Raw genomic sequence first — 15,192 nt, 5'->3', positions numbered from 1 at the left:
GTTTAATTTTGTATGTTTTAGAATTGTACAACTGTCTTTTTTTACAGGTCATATCTGTATGACAGTGATGAAGAAGACAGTGCAGAATCATCAAGTGATGATGAGATAAGTACAAGTGCTGTAGAGCATGCTGAAGAAAAGTGAGTTAAAAGCTACTTGGGTTTTGAGAAAGAGTTAATGCTTTTATCAAGAATATTAATCTGATTCTGAATACTTGCTGTTTTATTTAAACTATACGAAGTTTTCTTGTTGGAAGTAGAATGTCGTAAAAGTTTAACTATTATAAGGGCTATGGAAGTTTGATTGAAGACATTTATCTAAACAAGCCCAATAAGTTGAAATTTAGTTTCCCTTGGTTAGTGTTAACTTCTACATGACCAGTATAAGCTCTATGTTGGTGATAAAGAATTCCTTCCAGTGAAAATAATTTGTTTAATTTCTCTATTAACTAACGGCTATTTAGAACTGAATTATATTATCAAAAACTATAAGTTTCAATTTTTAACGATTTCCAAATACAGTCTCAAATAACCTTATGTCTCTAGAAACATCTAATAACAATTAAATTGAGAAAAAAAGATGCATTTATTTAATTACTAAAGTTTTTAACTAAGTCTCATTTGATACTGATACATCTAAAGTGTAGGTAAAAAAAACTCAATGTAAACATCAGGACAACATTATAGTTTGTGTATAATTTGTTTGTAATGTATTTTTATTTATAATAGAATATTTGATGACCTTAGATGGCTGGATGAAACAGGTTAATGTGATATTTTGAACTGTAATAGGTGTACCTGTTTTATAGTATTCCATTAAAAATTAACTGTAGTTGGCTGACTTAACTTGGGAGCTTCTCGGAAAGTTCTGTAGTAGTTAATGCATCCTGGTTAAAACCTGAGGACTCGGGGATAAGCGTGACAGTCAACTCCTGCCTAATGTTCAAATAATAATAGCCCATAATTTGGTGGTAAATGGGCTTCCCCCTAGTCTTATCATTTCAAAATGAACACCTGTGTGTGTGTATAACCCTTTGTGTATCTTTGTGAGAAATTCTCAAACAAACTCGTAAGTCAGTCATGGTAACTATTTATACTGATGTTGAACTTTTACAGAGAAATATGTTACTCTTTGCTTGAGTAAAACATGCTTGTTTTTTGTGATTTACCATTTACTGTGCCAAGCTTACACAAGAACGTGTCATTTAGATGAAATAAACAGACTATAATTAAAGTGAGTCTCACTGTACACGGCTCTAAACCACATTGTTATATGTAATGGTCGGAACTGAAAACAGTTGAGTCAATCACTTATTGCAACTAATATTAAAGACTTAATAGTAGTATTGAGTTAAACGGTATATAAACTGTATTCGTTTATGGTTTCGGTCAACTTGAAATGATTTGAAAGCACTCTAAATAAAAAATATTGGATTTAAAAAAGTGACCAATAAGAATCTAAAATATGCTATATTTTTATCCTGTAGGTCACTCGTCACTTCGGCTGCTGGTATCGGTACTAGTACCAGTAAGAAGATTCTCAGATTTGTAGACAAGTTGACTCAGTCTCGATACTTTCAACAAGCCACAGAAAATAAATACATCAAGCGAGCAATGGAAGAGGTCTCCAATACTCCCATACTGCTAACAGTTGAAGTACATGGTTTGGTTGGAACATTAGCTGTCAATATTCCTCCAGCACCAACTGATAGACTTTGGTAACTACTCGTTTGAACTATACCTTATATAATTTGTGTTTTTACTGTGATAATTTTTTTTTCAAACCATGTTAATATAGATTTATGGTTTGTTTTACATTTAGTGCAGTGAGAGTGTTCTGCATATTTTCTAGATTTTGTGTTACTGTAGGTTTGTAACTTTTATACGTTCATCAGTTGATCGTGATAAGTAGAGGATGAATTTTTCACACATTGTATCTTTTCTCTCTTGCCTTTAAGTTTGATGGATCGTTCTACCTGATTTTACTGACTTGACTGACTACCTGATATAAACTTTAAAATATCTTCAGATGTACCTTACACAGATTACCTGAGGTTAAACATCAGATTTACCTCACAGATTACTTGAGATTAAACTTTAGGATAACTTCAGATTTATCTCGCACAGATTACCTGAGGTTAAACTTTAGAATACCTTCAGATTTACCTCACACAGATTACCTGAGATTAAACTTCAGAATACCTTTAGATTTACCTCACACAGATTACCTGAGGTTAAACTTTAGAATACCTTCAGATTTACCTCACACAGATTATTTGAGGTTAAACTTCAAAATACCCTTAGATTTAACCTCACACAGAGTACCCAAGATTAAACTTTAGAATACCTTCAGATTTAACCTCACACAGGTTATTTGAGATTAAGCTTCAGAATAACTTCTAGATTTACCTCACACAGCCGTATCAGTCAACATTTCACTGTTTTCTTGGTTTTACCACTCGATGTAAATAACTTTGATAGTTATTGTAGCTATTGAAATTATCTTGCTCTCAAAATCATTAAATAGGTTTTGTTACCCTTTTTTTTTTCTCAAATTTATTCAGTTTGGACGCTCTAACTATGGTGGGTCATTATTCAGATCATCTAAGTTTTCTAAATAATGTAATTTAGTGTGTGTTTCTTAACCACTAAATTACATGTGTGCTAGTGGAGTAATTCTTAACCACTAAATCACACATGTGCTAGTGGAGTAATTCTTAACCACTAAATTACATGTGTGCTAGTGGAGTAATTCTTAACCACTAAATTACATGTGTGCTAGTGGAGTAATTCTTAACCACTAAATCACACATGTGCTAGTGGAGTAATTCTTAACCACTAAATCACACATGTGCTAGTGGAGTAATTCTTAACCACTAAATTACATGTGTGCTAGTGGAGTAATTCTTAACCACTAAATCACACACGTGCTAGTGGAATAATTCTTAACCACTAAATCACATATGTGCTAGTGGAGTAATTCTTAACCACTAAATTACACGTGTGCCAGTGGAGTAATTCTTAACCACTAAATTACACATGAACTAGTGGAGTAATTCTTAACCACTAAATTACATGTGTGTTAGTGGAGTAATTCTTAACCACTAAGTTACACATGTGCTAGTGGAGTAATTCCTTGCACTCCCGTATAGTTGTCACTAATATTTTATTGTACTGAAATCATATACCTACTTCATTAGAGCCTCCTAGCATATGGATTCTTTTGGATTTAATGTTATAGAAACAAAAAATCAAGATACGCACTGAGGCCTCATAGGCCTAGGGAACGTATCATTAAATGATACACTTACAAACTCATTGTCTCAAACATTTTCTGTTTATTTAATGTTATAGAAACAAAAAATCAAGATACGCACTGAGGCCTCATAGGCCTAGGGAACATATCATGAAATGATACACTTACAAACTCATTGTCTCAAACATTTTCTGTTTATTTAATGTTACTGTAAAAGTAAACGTAGCTCACAGAATCTTAGGTATGAAGTGAATATCTGTAATTTACTCTCTTTCCTTGATAAAAATATAAAATTATGCACAAGTTCTGTTTGAAGTGATGTGTGTGTCAATTAATTTTGAAGTTTTCAATTTACTCATTTGTAAACTTTTCTACAAAGAAATGTATTAGGTGTGATAGTTTAGAATTTTAAATTTTTATCTCCGAGAAAGTTTACGTGTATAAAATTAGGTATTCTATCAGACCGAACTCTCTTCTTACCATATTGCCCGATATTTGAACATATATTAAATATCAAAGAATTTCGCATGTAAGATGTGAAATGTTCTGACAAGATATGTTTCATAAAAGGTATGGATTTCGTGGTAACCCCAAATTATCCATTTCGGCACGGCCAAAATTAGGAGAAAAGAAAGTTACCATAGGTCACGTCACAGAATGGATTGAAAAAAAGTTGTCCATAGAATTTCAAGTAAGCCTAAACTTTATGTTCGTACATAGTTATTTTTAAACTTCTCTACGTGCTGGGAAATAAAATTATATATATATACAAAGCTTTATCACTTGATAATGCTTATAAATTGTTGTTTGCTGAATTATTATTATATTAGTATAATGTGCCTGCTTACTAAAATATGTACAGCCTTTTATATAAGTAGATTAACATATACAATAGTCTTGGGATATGTACATGTCTACACTTGTGATATATAAGCATATACCTACTACATATATATATATATATATATATATATCTGTGACATGTATGTCTACACTAGCTGTGAAATGTATGTTTACACTTTGTGATAAGTGAGTGTATGTCTACACTAGCTGTGAAATGTATGTTTACACTTTGTGATAAGTGAGTGTATGTCTACACTAGCTGTGAAATGTATGTTTACACTTTGTGATAGGTGAGTGTATGTCTACACTAGCTGTGAAATGTATGTTTACACTTTGTGATAAGTGAGTGTATGTCTACACTATCTGTGAAATGTATGTTTACACTGTGATAAGTGAGTGTATGTCTACACTAGCTGTGAAATGTATGTTTACACTTTGTGATAAGTGAGTGTATGTCTACACTAGCTGTGAAATTTATGTTTACACTTTGTGATAAGTGAGTGTATGTCTACACCAGCTGTGAAATGTATGTCTACACTGTGATAAGTAAGTGTATGTCTACACTAGCTGTGAAATGTATGTTTACACTGTGATAAGTGAGTGTATGTCTACACTTGTTGTGATACGTATGTTTACACACTTGTTGTGATATGTATGTTTACACACTTGTTGTGATATGTATGTTTACACACTTGTGATATGTATGTTTACACACTTGTTGTGATATGTATGTTTACACACTTGTTGTGATATGTATGTTTACACACTTGTTGTGATATGTATGATTACACACTTGTTGTGATATGTATGTTTACACACTTGTGATATATGTTTACACACTTGTGATATGTATGTTTACACACTTGTGATATGTATGTTTACACACTTGTTGTGATATGTATGTTTACACACTTGTGATATATGTTTACACACTTGTGATATGTATGTTTACACACTTGTGATATGTATGTTTACACTTGTTGTGATATGTATGTTTACACTTGTTGTGATATGTATGTTTACACACTTGTGATATGTATACACACTTGTGATATATATGTTTACACACTTGTTGTAATACATGAGTACATATATCTGCTCTTGCTTTTATATGTACTTACAGACTTGTCACGATATTATCATGTTTATTTTTGTTGTATATATATATTTGTATTATTTTATGTTGACAAGAACAACAAGGAGTCTTCATTGTGGAGTGATTTGGCACTGTCACTACCTTGGCACAAATATTTTGATCTAATGTATCAGAAAGCAGATGTTATAAATCTCAGAAATTATAGAATATAATGTGTCTAGAACTAAGTAAGTTGGTCCAGTTTCATTCAGTTTGAACATAGCTAAATAAAGATCTATAGCACGTCAGTCATAGTCAGTAGGCTAATAAACTTTTTCTGTACCACAGAAGTTATTGGTGATGCCTAACATGGACGATCTAATTATTCCCATAATGTACTCCGGCCTCAAGTCGAGCGGATGCAGTAGAGAAAGCTGATTGGAACAACATAATGTGTTTGGGTTTAAAAGTTGTTATATGGGTGATATATGTTTGATAATTTTCATTTATTTTTTTTTACTTCCCATCCAATAATTATCAATAGCAGTCACTCGCGACACTGAAAAGAAAAATCTTGAATCTTGGAAACCAACATCGGTTGAATGTTTGCCTGAGTTGGTAACCTTGGAAACCAACACTGGATGAATGTTTGCCTGAGTTGGTAACCTTGGAAACCAACATCGGTTGAATGTTTGCTTGAGTTACTAACCTTCGAAACCAACATCGGTTGAATGTTTGCCTGAGTTGGTAACCCTGGAAACCAACACCGGTTGAATGTTTGCCTGAGTTGGTAACCTTGGAAACCAACGTGGGTTGAATGTTTGCCTGAGTTACTAACCAGAAACTGCTTAATTGGTGATATTTTTCTTTTGGCTTTTTAATTAATCGTGCTCCTATATGAATTTCAGTAACTTCTATTTTTTTTTAAGTATATTTGGAAGACTGGTTTATTTTTTAAAACAAGGGGCATTAGCTGTCAACTTTTCCCATCAGTAGACATCGAAATAATTTTTAAAAATTACAAAAATTATTTTGTTGTGATAAATATTTACTTAAAACATTGGTATCTGTTAATTTATAACGGTTTAACTCCTGTGTAATTACTCGTGATTTGTTAGTGCAAATTCTTTCCCGATTTATTCTGTGTATTTTATCCTCACTAACATCAGGACGTCACACACACTGACCAATTTTTTTTATATAACCATTCATTTATTTCTTCACAACATTAAGGGTACACCCTCTAGGAAGTCATGTGCGGTAAATACAAGTTGTCACGTAATTGAAAAATTCTGTCATTCATCAAAATTATTAGAAACCTAAGTAGTTTTGTTCCTTTAAGTTCATGAAATACCTGTTTCAGGGATTTGTTTAAGGAGTTTCATAATGCTGCAGTAATCAATTTAAAAGGATGACCGTATTGAAAATACTCGTAATAGAAATCTTTAGTTTTGGGGGTAATATAATTTTGGGGTGATGTAATTGTTTTTTTATTTTTTGACATTTGGAAAACAAAATATTTGGAAGCTCTACTTATAAATAAAGTTAACTTCTCCTGAGAATTAAAAAAATAGCTTGGATTGTTCCCTTATACGTCTAACGTGTAATCGAGCCAAAGACCACTAAGAAGATTATCAGGGGGATCTCCTCCCCTCCCCCCTACAAGTTTAACTTAATAAAAACATCCTGTTATTCATTTCATCCCCAGTTAATGAAAACATCATTTTTTTTTCGGGATTTTAAAAGTTGATTGATTTGAACGGCGTAATCTAAGATGAGATATTAGAATTATAATCAAAATAATTTGAGTCTAGTCATTATCGTCTTGCTCCTGCGACTGTATAGCAAGTAATGTGTAACGTTTTGAGAAGTATACTCGGTAATAGTAGCAAAAGACACTTATGTTAATTTAAATTCAAGGCAAAAAATAATCAAAAATTATGAAATTTTTTTCATAATACAAGAAACAGATCTTTTTCCAAATGTAAATGAATGAATCTGTTGAAGTTTGTGTGGCAAGCAATGCTACAAATTGGACACTGTTATGTCCAATTTGTATAAAATATATAGTCTTCAAGAGAGCCAGGTTATGAGGAAAAAATTATAAACTTTGGTTTTATACGTCTAAGTTGTTTTTAATTTAAAAACTGTGGACCCATTGATCTAAAATATACTAGGTTTAAAAAGCACATCCTTTAAAAACAGCAAAGACATGTTTAATTATATTACTGCCATTTGTCCAGTTATTTCTCTGTGTGTGGGTGTGGTAAGATACATAAGCTTTTAAAAGTTTTTATAAGCATATTTGATACCATTTTTCTTTTACTTACTTCTGGTCCTACCAAGATTAGTTCGGAGTGTTATAATATCAAGAATGCATAAAGTTTTTTTTTGATTTCATGCCAAAGTACATGTAATAATGTAAACCGCAGTCTCAGAATTCAAATGCCTAATGAATGTTATGGCCGTTGGGTCAGTTCGGCCACCATAAAGATGACGGTTGTGTCGAAATGTGACTCTTGATTTTTTTTAAAGTTTGTGTTTTCTCAACATAATCAGTATGTCCATAGTTTTTAAATTGTATACCTAGCATCTGAAGATTTTATTGTAGTAATTATTTTTTAATAACTGAACACTGTTACAAACTAGAGAACACTACATTTGTGTCTTTGTCATTTTTTAAAGAATAAAATATGCATGCTAGAAAGTTATTTTATTTGACTTTAACTTCATTGCTACTACTGGATATTGTACACTTCTGTACTTAGAAATATCTGATAATTGTTTTGTTTTCTTGTAAAAACTGTCAATTGATGTTCTTTACTCATACATATGTTTTAGAAGACATATAAAAATTCGGTTTAAGTTTTCTGTGATATTTGTAGCTAATCTCTCGCATCTTGATAAGTTGAACTTCACTTCTGGTTACTTAACGGATCACGCCTGGAATACTGATTTGTGGAATATGTGGTACTGTTTATAAACTAAACCGTACTGAATTAGGGACAGTCGACAAAATCCAATAGGACACCTAGACTGTGTTATAGATCTCTAATGCATGTGTTATTGTTTTAATATCCGTAGATTGTGGCTAAATGCACGTGTTATTGAACTTATTTATAACATCCGTTGGATCAAATAAAGTATTACCTTGCGTGTTTTAATTTGATTTTTCTACTGAATAAAATATAAGTGTGAATTTAGGAATTTTGAATCTATGTATATTTGAACAGAAAAAGGATTAAATTTGTTATTACTGTAGCTGAGAGGGGGTAAATGTCTTAGAAAATTAGTAAACCATTTTAAATCTTAATTTAGTTGAAATTTCTGGTTCATTAATGAAGAGTTAAAAAGGCTTAACACAAGGGCATTATTTAAATATTATTCTAAATAGAACCCAAAGTAATTCAGCTAAATAAAATTGTGTTGAACCCAGATGCCTGTTATATAGAATAGATATTTGGCTTTATCTCCTTGAACCCTCCCCCCTCTACCTCTTTTCACATATTTTTACAAATACATGTGACACCCCCCTGTTTAACTTATGAAAGCACATAAACAGCATTTATTTTTATCATAAAGTGTTTAAGAAATAACTACAAAGACTATGTGTTTCTGAAAATGTGTATCCAGTCATTAGGTTGTTTACTGGAATTACTAAAAACATATGGAAAAATCTAATATATAAAGATTTCACCTTCAAAACTTAGAAATGTCAATTTATATTAGATTTGTATACTCTTCTTTTTTTGTAAAGCTATTGAACCTGAGGCATCACGAAATTTTATGGTTGTGCATTTTTAAATAGAAATTAATGTTCAGAAGATATATACCATTGCTGTAATTTTTTTGAACATTTTTTTTTATACCAGGATTTGAATTCTGAATTAGTGTGGATTTTAGAATTTTGTTGGGTTTTTTCTGTTGTTATAATATAATCATTTCCCAGGACTTGTAAGTTTTTTTTTTTTAGAATTGCTTTTATTAAGTTAGCTGGGTGAGATGTGTGTGGTTATACATTCCATAATGTCAGTTACTTGGATTATTATTTATATTCACCTATCTGTGTTACCCTACTTGCTTCGTGTGGTCGAAGTCAAATGCATTATCGACTTGGGTAAATACGTTGGTTAATGACGTCGGTTGCTGTGGTAAAAATTTCTTTGTTTGAGTTGCCTGTTTGTTTTTTAATTGTATTCCTAATTTTGGAAACCATCGGAGTTTTAGCTTGCTTTGTACTTAATGTATAGAAATTATGTTAAGTTCGGCATGTATACGTGCTGCGACGTAACATACTTTCCAGCTTGAAAGACGGACACAGCTGGATTTGCTGAATAGTTGTCCGTAAATAAACGTAGCTCTAGTTTTAAAAGATCTGGTAAATCAAAAGTAATTTACTCAATAGAAGTAGGCTTCATTATAACGTCGGTGTTTACAGTGCTATTCTACGTCAAGCAAAAATGTACAGTTGTATTTTTAGCCAACCTTATAGAGGACTGAGTTTTAAAACTGTGTAGGAAAAAAAAGATTCATAATTATTCTTTATGAGGATGTGGAATTGAATTGGGTTTATCAATAAAATGTTACTGAAGTTTATTGATTATTAAATAAAATAAAAAAGTTGTAATTATTTTTTGATCAAACATGTGATTTGCATAAAAGTTCTTGTTGAATTTTCACATAAGGTGGAATATTGTGGTGGTGTTGTTGATTTGTGGGTAATTTTATGAAGGTTATATTACCAGCTATATCACTGCTTATTCCCAATAAAACCGTTTGGAATTATTTGATAAAAAAAAAAGTGTATTGATATTTAAAAAGATGTATGTATGTGTATATCGTAATAAGATTACATTCCATTATTTCACTACTACACCTGGAAAAACTATTTTAAACATTTATTAGTTTTCTATCAGACATATATCTATCAATAGGATGGATTTTAATTTTGGTTTTCTGGAAGGTGAAATTATAATCAACTGGAAAGCAAATGTAAATGTTCAAATTTAATCATTCAGAGTGGCATTTCTGGCATGCATTCACCTCTCGTGTGTTTCACTGAAAATATTTAAAAAATAATGGAATAATCGGTCATTGTGTTATTCCGAGTATTTTTGTTTACCGTTGGTTACTTCACCTCCGATTGTTACGCCCACTGTAATAGTTTGGAATTATTCACTGTTTTTATCATAGGCATTTTGTTTGGAAAATAATGCTCGAAGAAAGATGTGTTGATAACAAGTGTTTTGATTAACTGTATTTAATGTCTATTTCTTTGTATCTTTTCAACAGATATATAGCAGTTTCTATATTTTAACTAACCGGTAACACTGAAAAAAAGAAGAAAAAAGTGTAATAAACATTTATTGCACTTGTTGTTTTGGATTAAAGCTTGATTCATTCGTGTGTGTGTGTGTGGAATCTGTAACATTACTGCTAGGCTAGCATCATAATAATTTTAAAAACAATATTGGGATTACAAACTGATTGATTTTCCTTATTGAAGTAGTTATACTCCAGATCTTTCAGTTCTTGTATGGGATGCTCAAGAGACTAGAGTTAGTTATGTGTTTGTGATTGAATTTTCATGTGATTTATAAGTTAAGAGTAGATAATTATTTACATGTAAATAAAGAGGAAACAACCAAATTGTGATGGAAACCTGATAAAAAAAAATCTTTAAGCTGTAGGGAGAATCTACGAATTAACTGTTTACAGATAAACCTGTTATTACTTTAATTAAGTCAGAACAATGTGTTATTTTCAGTAGGTTTGTGCTTCATGTACGCTTATCTTTCGTTGTTGATCATTTTTTGGAAGGTTGTTCAAATAAACGGTGTTAACCCGTGTAGGAATGAAAAGTAACTTAATATATTTGTCAAAATAAACGCTTTTTTTTTAAATCGAATAAAGTAGTAGTAATGTGTTTGTCTTACTGAAAAATTGGATTTTTTCTTCTGCATACTATCCCCCAATGGGTCAGTGGTAGGTTTACGGACTTACAACACTAAGATCTGAGGTTCAATTCCCAACATTGGACAGATAGCCCATTGTGTAGCTTTGTGCTAAAACAAACCAAAGAAAAAAAGCTCATTGTATTTTGAATCATCACAAACTAACGGATATTTTGTCAACATTAAAAAACATTATTAATAATACAAATATGTTTGAACGAGGTTGTTCAAAACACCAACCATACACTGTGGTCAACAACTCGGTTATAATCACGTGACTAATAATGACCTGCTTCGATCGGAACTAATAAGTATCTTGTCAAGTACTGAAAACAATAATAAACCGAATATATATATACGTAGTGCCATGCATAAATCAATACACTAAAACCTAAAATGATTAAGACAATAAATGAATACATCAGTACAATGAAACCTAAAATGATTAGATTTACGGTGATTTACCAGTTGGGCAACTCCCCCCCCCCCCCTTATAACAGTGTTTTCAGGCATACATTGCTCGACTGGTATGTATACATACTTCTCAAGAGTTAAGCCTAATCACGTCTTAACTATTACTAAAAAAATGAAGTTAGGGAATTTTTGTTAGAAGTTACAGTTATAATTTTGACTTTTGAAAACTTGTTACGCAGTTACAATTAGTATACAAAAATGTGAGCACGAAAGATCAGGTCACTCTAAATTGAAACACGTGACATAGTCTACTCGACATGCTCCGCTAGAGGTCCATGTCAGACAAGTAAAGGTATGAAATTTGTTATAAGAAGCTGAAACTTCTTGAAGTGAATGAACTGTATTGGCATGCGTGATCTACTGTGTGGTACCCGAAACCTGATAGCACTGGTCTGAAGAAACACGTTAAAGTACCAAAAGTGTTTAAAAGCACGATTTCAAAATTGTGACAAATTGACAGAACCCGTTTTTTTTTTTTAATATTTATAGTGACGTAACTGCATCCTATGCCAGTATTGGTTAATAGATATCATATGTGAGATTTGTAAAGCCCACGATTGTGGGCAGTTAAGAACGGGTGAGTACATAGACCTTACTCTCAAAATTATCACCACAATCTAAAGCTTCTCATCACTATGGGGACCTAATGGTTAGGGCGCTCAACTCTCATTCTGAAGGTAGCCGGATCGAATCTCTATCATACCGAACATGCTCGCCTTTTCAGCCGTGGTGAGCGTTATAACGTGACGGTCAATCTCACTATTTATTCTCACGTTTATTCAGCCCAAGGATGATTCTACACGATACTAAATTAACAGGGTGTTTTACAGAATACCAACATTTATTCAGCCCAAGGATGGTTCTACACGATACAAAGTTAACAGGGTGTTTTACAGAATAGCTACATTTATTCAGCTCAAGGATGGTTCTACACGATACTAAGTTAACAGGGTGTTTTACAGAATAGCTACATTTATTCAGCCCAAGGATGGTTCTACACGATACAAAGTTAACAGGGTGTTTTACAGAATAGCTACATTTATTCAGCCCAAGGATGGTTCTACACTCTACTAAGTTAAAGAATGTGTTTTATTGAAGCATTAATCACTAGAATCCTCATTTTGTGTCCGGACTCTTTTTGGAAGAGCAAGGTCTGTATTGATCACGTTTAATCATAAAATGCAGAAATAACTTACTATTGATACTTTGGTAAAAATGGTTCAGCGTGTGCTTTTATTTTCTTCCTCGTGCGATCATACATGTCTTTTAAGCTTCACGCGTCTAGCTACATGGTGAACTGGTTACTTTTTATGCTTCCTTATGAAGAAAAAATGCAACGAATAAAATAAAAGTACAGAAACGCGTGATTTGCCTAATGTACGGCTGTCAAATTTGAAACTCAAAACCTCGAACATTTTCAAATAATTCATGAAGTTGTCACTAGGGCTGATGATTGAACGATGAAAATATCATTTTTAATTGGTTTTGTTCTTCTTTTGAGAATCGCGACTCTAGACGAGACAATCGTGAATAGTTGGCTCATATTACGTTATAATTTCTGAAACATCAAGCGCACGTGAATTTCAGGAAATGCTTGTCCGTCTGTTTTAGAGTTTCATTCAAAGCTACGCCAAACATACGTGCGCTTATCCTTCTTCAACTTTAAAATTAACAGACTAAAGAAAAGGCCGCTCAGCGCCCACACCGACTATTAGGCTACTCTTATCTGGCCGAGCAGTGGGGAACGACCCTCACTAAAAAGCACACCAACGCTCTCCAAATGTGAAGTGTTTTTGTGGCAACGTGTCGTAAACTATTAATCTTTGAATTCACGATCTGTGCACGCTATCTGTTGGGCCACGCCGGGCCCATAGTTGATCGAATGTCTTAAAATGTTAAATACTTATATTGTATGATATCCTTTAATATACATGTTGGTTACAATCACGCTGCTAACATAAGAATGTAACACATTAGTTACAATCACACTGCTAACAATAGAATGTAACACGTTAGTTACAATCACACCGCTAACAATTGAATGTAACACGTTAGTTACAATCACACCGCTAACAATAGAATGTAACACGTTAGTTTCCGTCACACTAACAATAGGTTGTATATATACTGACGAATGATGGGAACATATGCGAATCTCACTCGCTGTCCATAAACAAATAAAATGTTTGTTTTGATATTTACTTTCAAACAGTTTTATATAAGAAATACAAAACCACAATAAACAATTATATTCTATGTTATTAGTATTCTAGGTTACCACCAGGGGTCGATTTGGTCATCATACCGTTAATTTCAAGTGACGTCACAATATCTTCTTTTATCCTCCAAAAACTCAAAATGGATCTCGAAAGTTTGGTCTACAAACTAACGACGAAGATGGTCGTGTTTAAATAAATACATAATTCAGTGAATATTCTTCACTTTTCGGTATTTATTCTTACTTTTGTTATTTATTTCATCGTTTAAGCACGTTTATAGTAGTTCGTCTACTAGTTGGTGAGTATTTGTACAACATACTAAAGTAGGTTGAAATAATTCATGAAGTTGCCACTAGGATTGATGATCGTATTCACTTGACGAAAGCTCTGGTATTATAGACAGAAGCTTGTGAAATATAAAAAAAAAGTGGAGAAAATTCAATGAAATACATATTTATTTAATGATTTTTATCCAAGTATTCTGAAGGACTGTGATACATCGCGACCCGGCACAGTTATCACATTAGGTAACCAATATTAGTTCAAACAAGAGAAAACTACATGATTTATGAAGGACTGCCCCAGAAGAAGAAAGATCCGCCTTTTGAATTGAAAGCTCTCTGGTTTTGAGTTAAATCGCTCTGAGGATACAATAGAGAAATGATTATTTATCTATTTCCATTACAATAACATTTAAATTAACATGTATGTTAATTCTGCATCAAATGGGATTCACTGGATAATATCTCCGTTGAAGTTTGTTTGCAATTATGCACAAAGCTACACAATGGGCTATCTGTGCTCTGCCCACCACGGGTATCGAAACCCGGTTTCCAGCGTTGTAAGTCCGCAGACATTCTGCTGTGCCACTGGGGGGGCCTCCGTTGAAGACATTATCTCCGATCTTGTGAAGAATCGTTCTGTGTGAAACTAAATTGCCGATTGTGTGAATTGTGTATGGCTAATGTTTTAACATTAAATTATACTGAGTGGTCACAAGTAAACAGACACCTAATTTTTCGTCATTTAACTGATTTATGTTAACTAATTTGTGTTCACAGAGCACTATATAAATGAAAATGGTCCGCACACTAATTATCTTGTGCTACAACATGTCTAGAACTCAAGATTCTCTCGAATTGTCAGATTTTGTTAGAGGAAGGATAGTTGGTCAAGCAGATGGTGGAATAAGTTAGCGGCAAATTTCGCAGAATTTGGGAATCCCGCTTTCGACAGTCAACAGAATCATCGTGCAGTTTAGGAAACAACTGAGCAGCGTCCGGGTCGTCCTGGTCCATCGGAGAGGACAGAAAGGGCTGTCAAGAGGAGCATCGAAATGGATCCCAGATTAACGACTGCAGAAGTGGCAAAA

General features: G+C 32.8%; 1 protein-coding gene across 2 annotated transcripts in view; it reads left to right on the top strand.

Moving 5' to 3' along the window:
- Positions 1-11,081, top strand: part of LOC106471600 (testis-expressed protein 2-like) — a 29,662-nt gene extending 18,581 nt beyond the window's left edge. For both annotated transcript variants that reach the window (XM_013932212.2, XM_022400216.1), the window contains exons 6-9: positions 48-140; positions 1,487-1,717; positions 3,826-3,946; positions 5,522-11,081. In XM_013932212.2, the coding sequence (XP_013787666.2) occupies positions 48-140; positions 1,487-1,717; positions 3,826-3,946; positions 5,522-5,611 (535 nt within the window). In that variant the 3' untranslated portion in view covers positions 5,612-11,081. The remainder of the gene's footprint in view (positions 1-47; positions 141-1,486; positions 1,718-3,825; positions 3,947-5,521) is intronic.
- Positions 11,082-15,192: the final 4,111 nt, after the last annotated feature.

This window comes from Limulus polyphemus, unplaced genomic scaffold (genome assembly GCF_000517525.1).
Source record: "Limulus polyphemus unplaced genomic scaffold, Limulus_polyphemus-2.1.2 Scaffold4726, whole genome shotgun sequence".
Taxonomy (NCBI): domain Eukaryota; kingdom Metazoa; phylum Arthropoda; class Merostomata; order Xiphosura; family Limulidae; genus Limulus; species Limulus polyphemus.
Note: the sequence above shows the minus strand (reverse complement) of the source record. Positions and strands in the feature narration are given on the sequence as shown.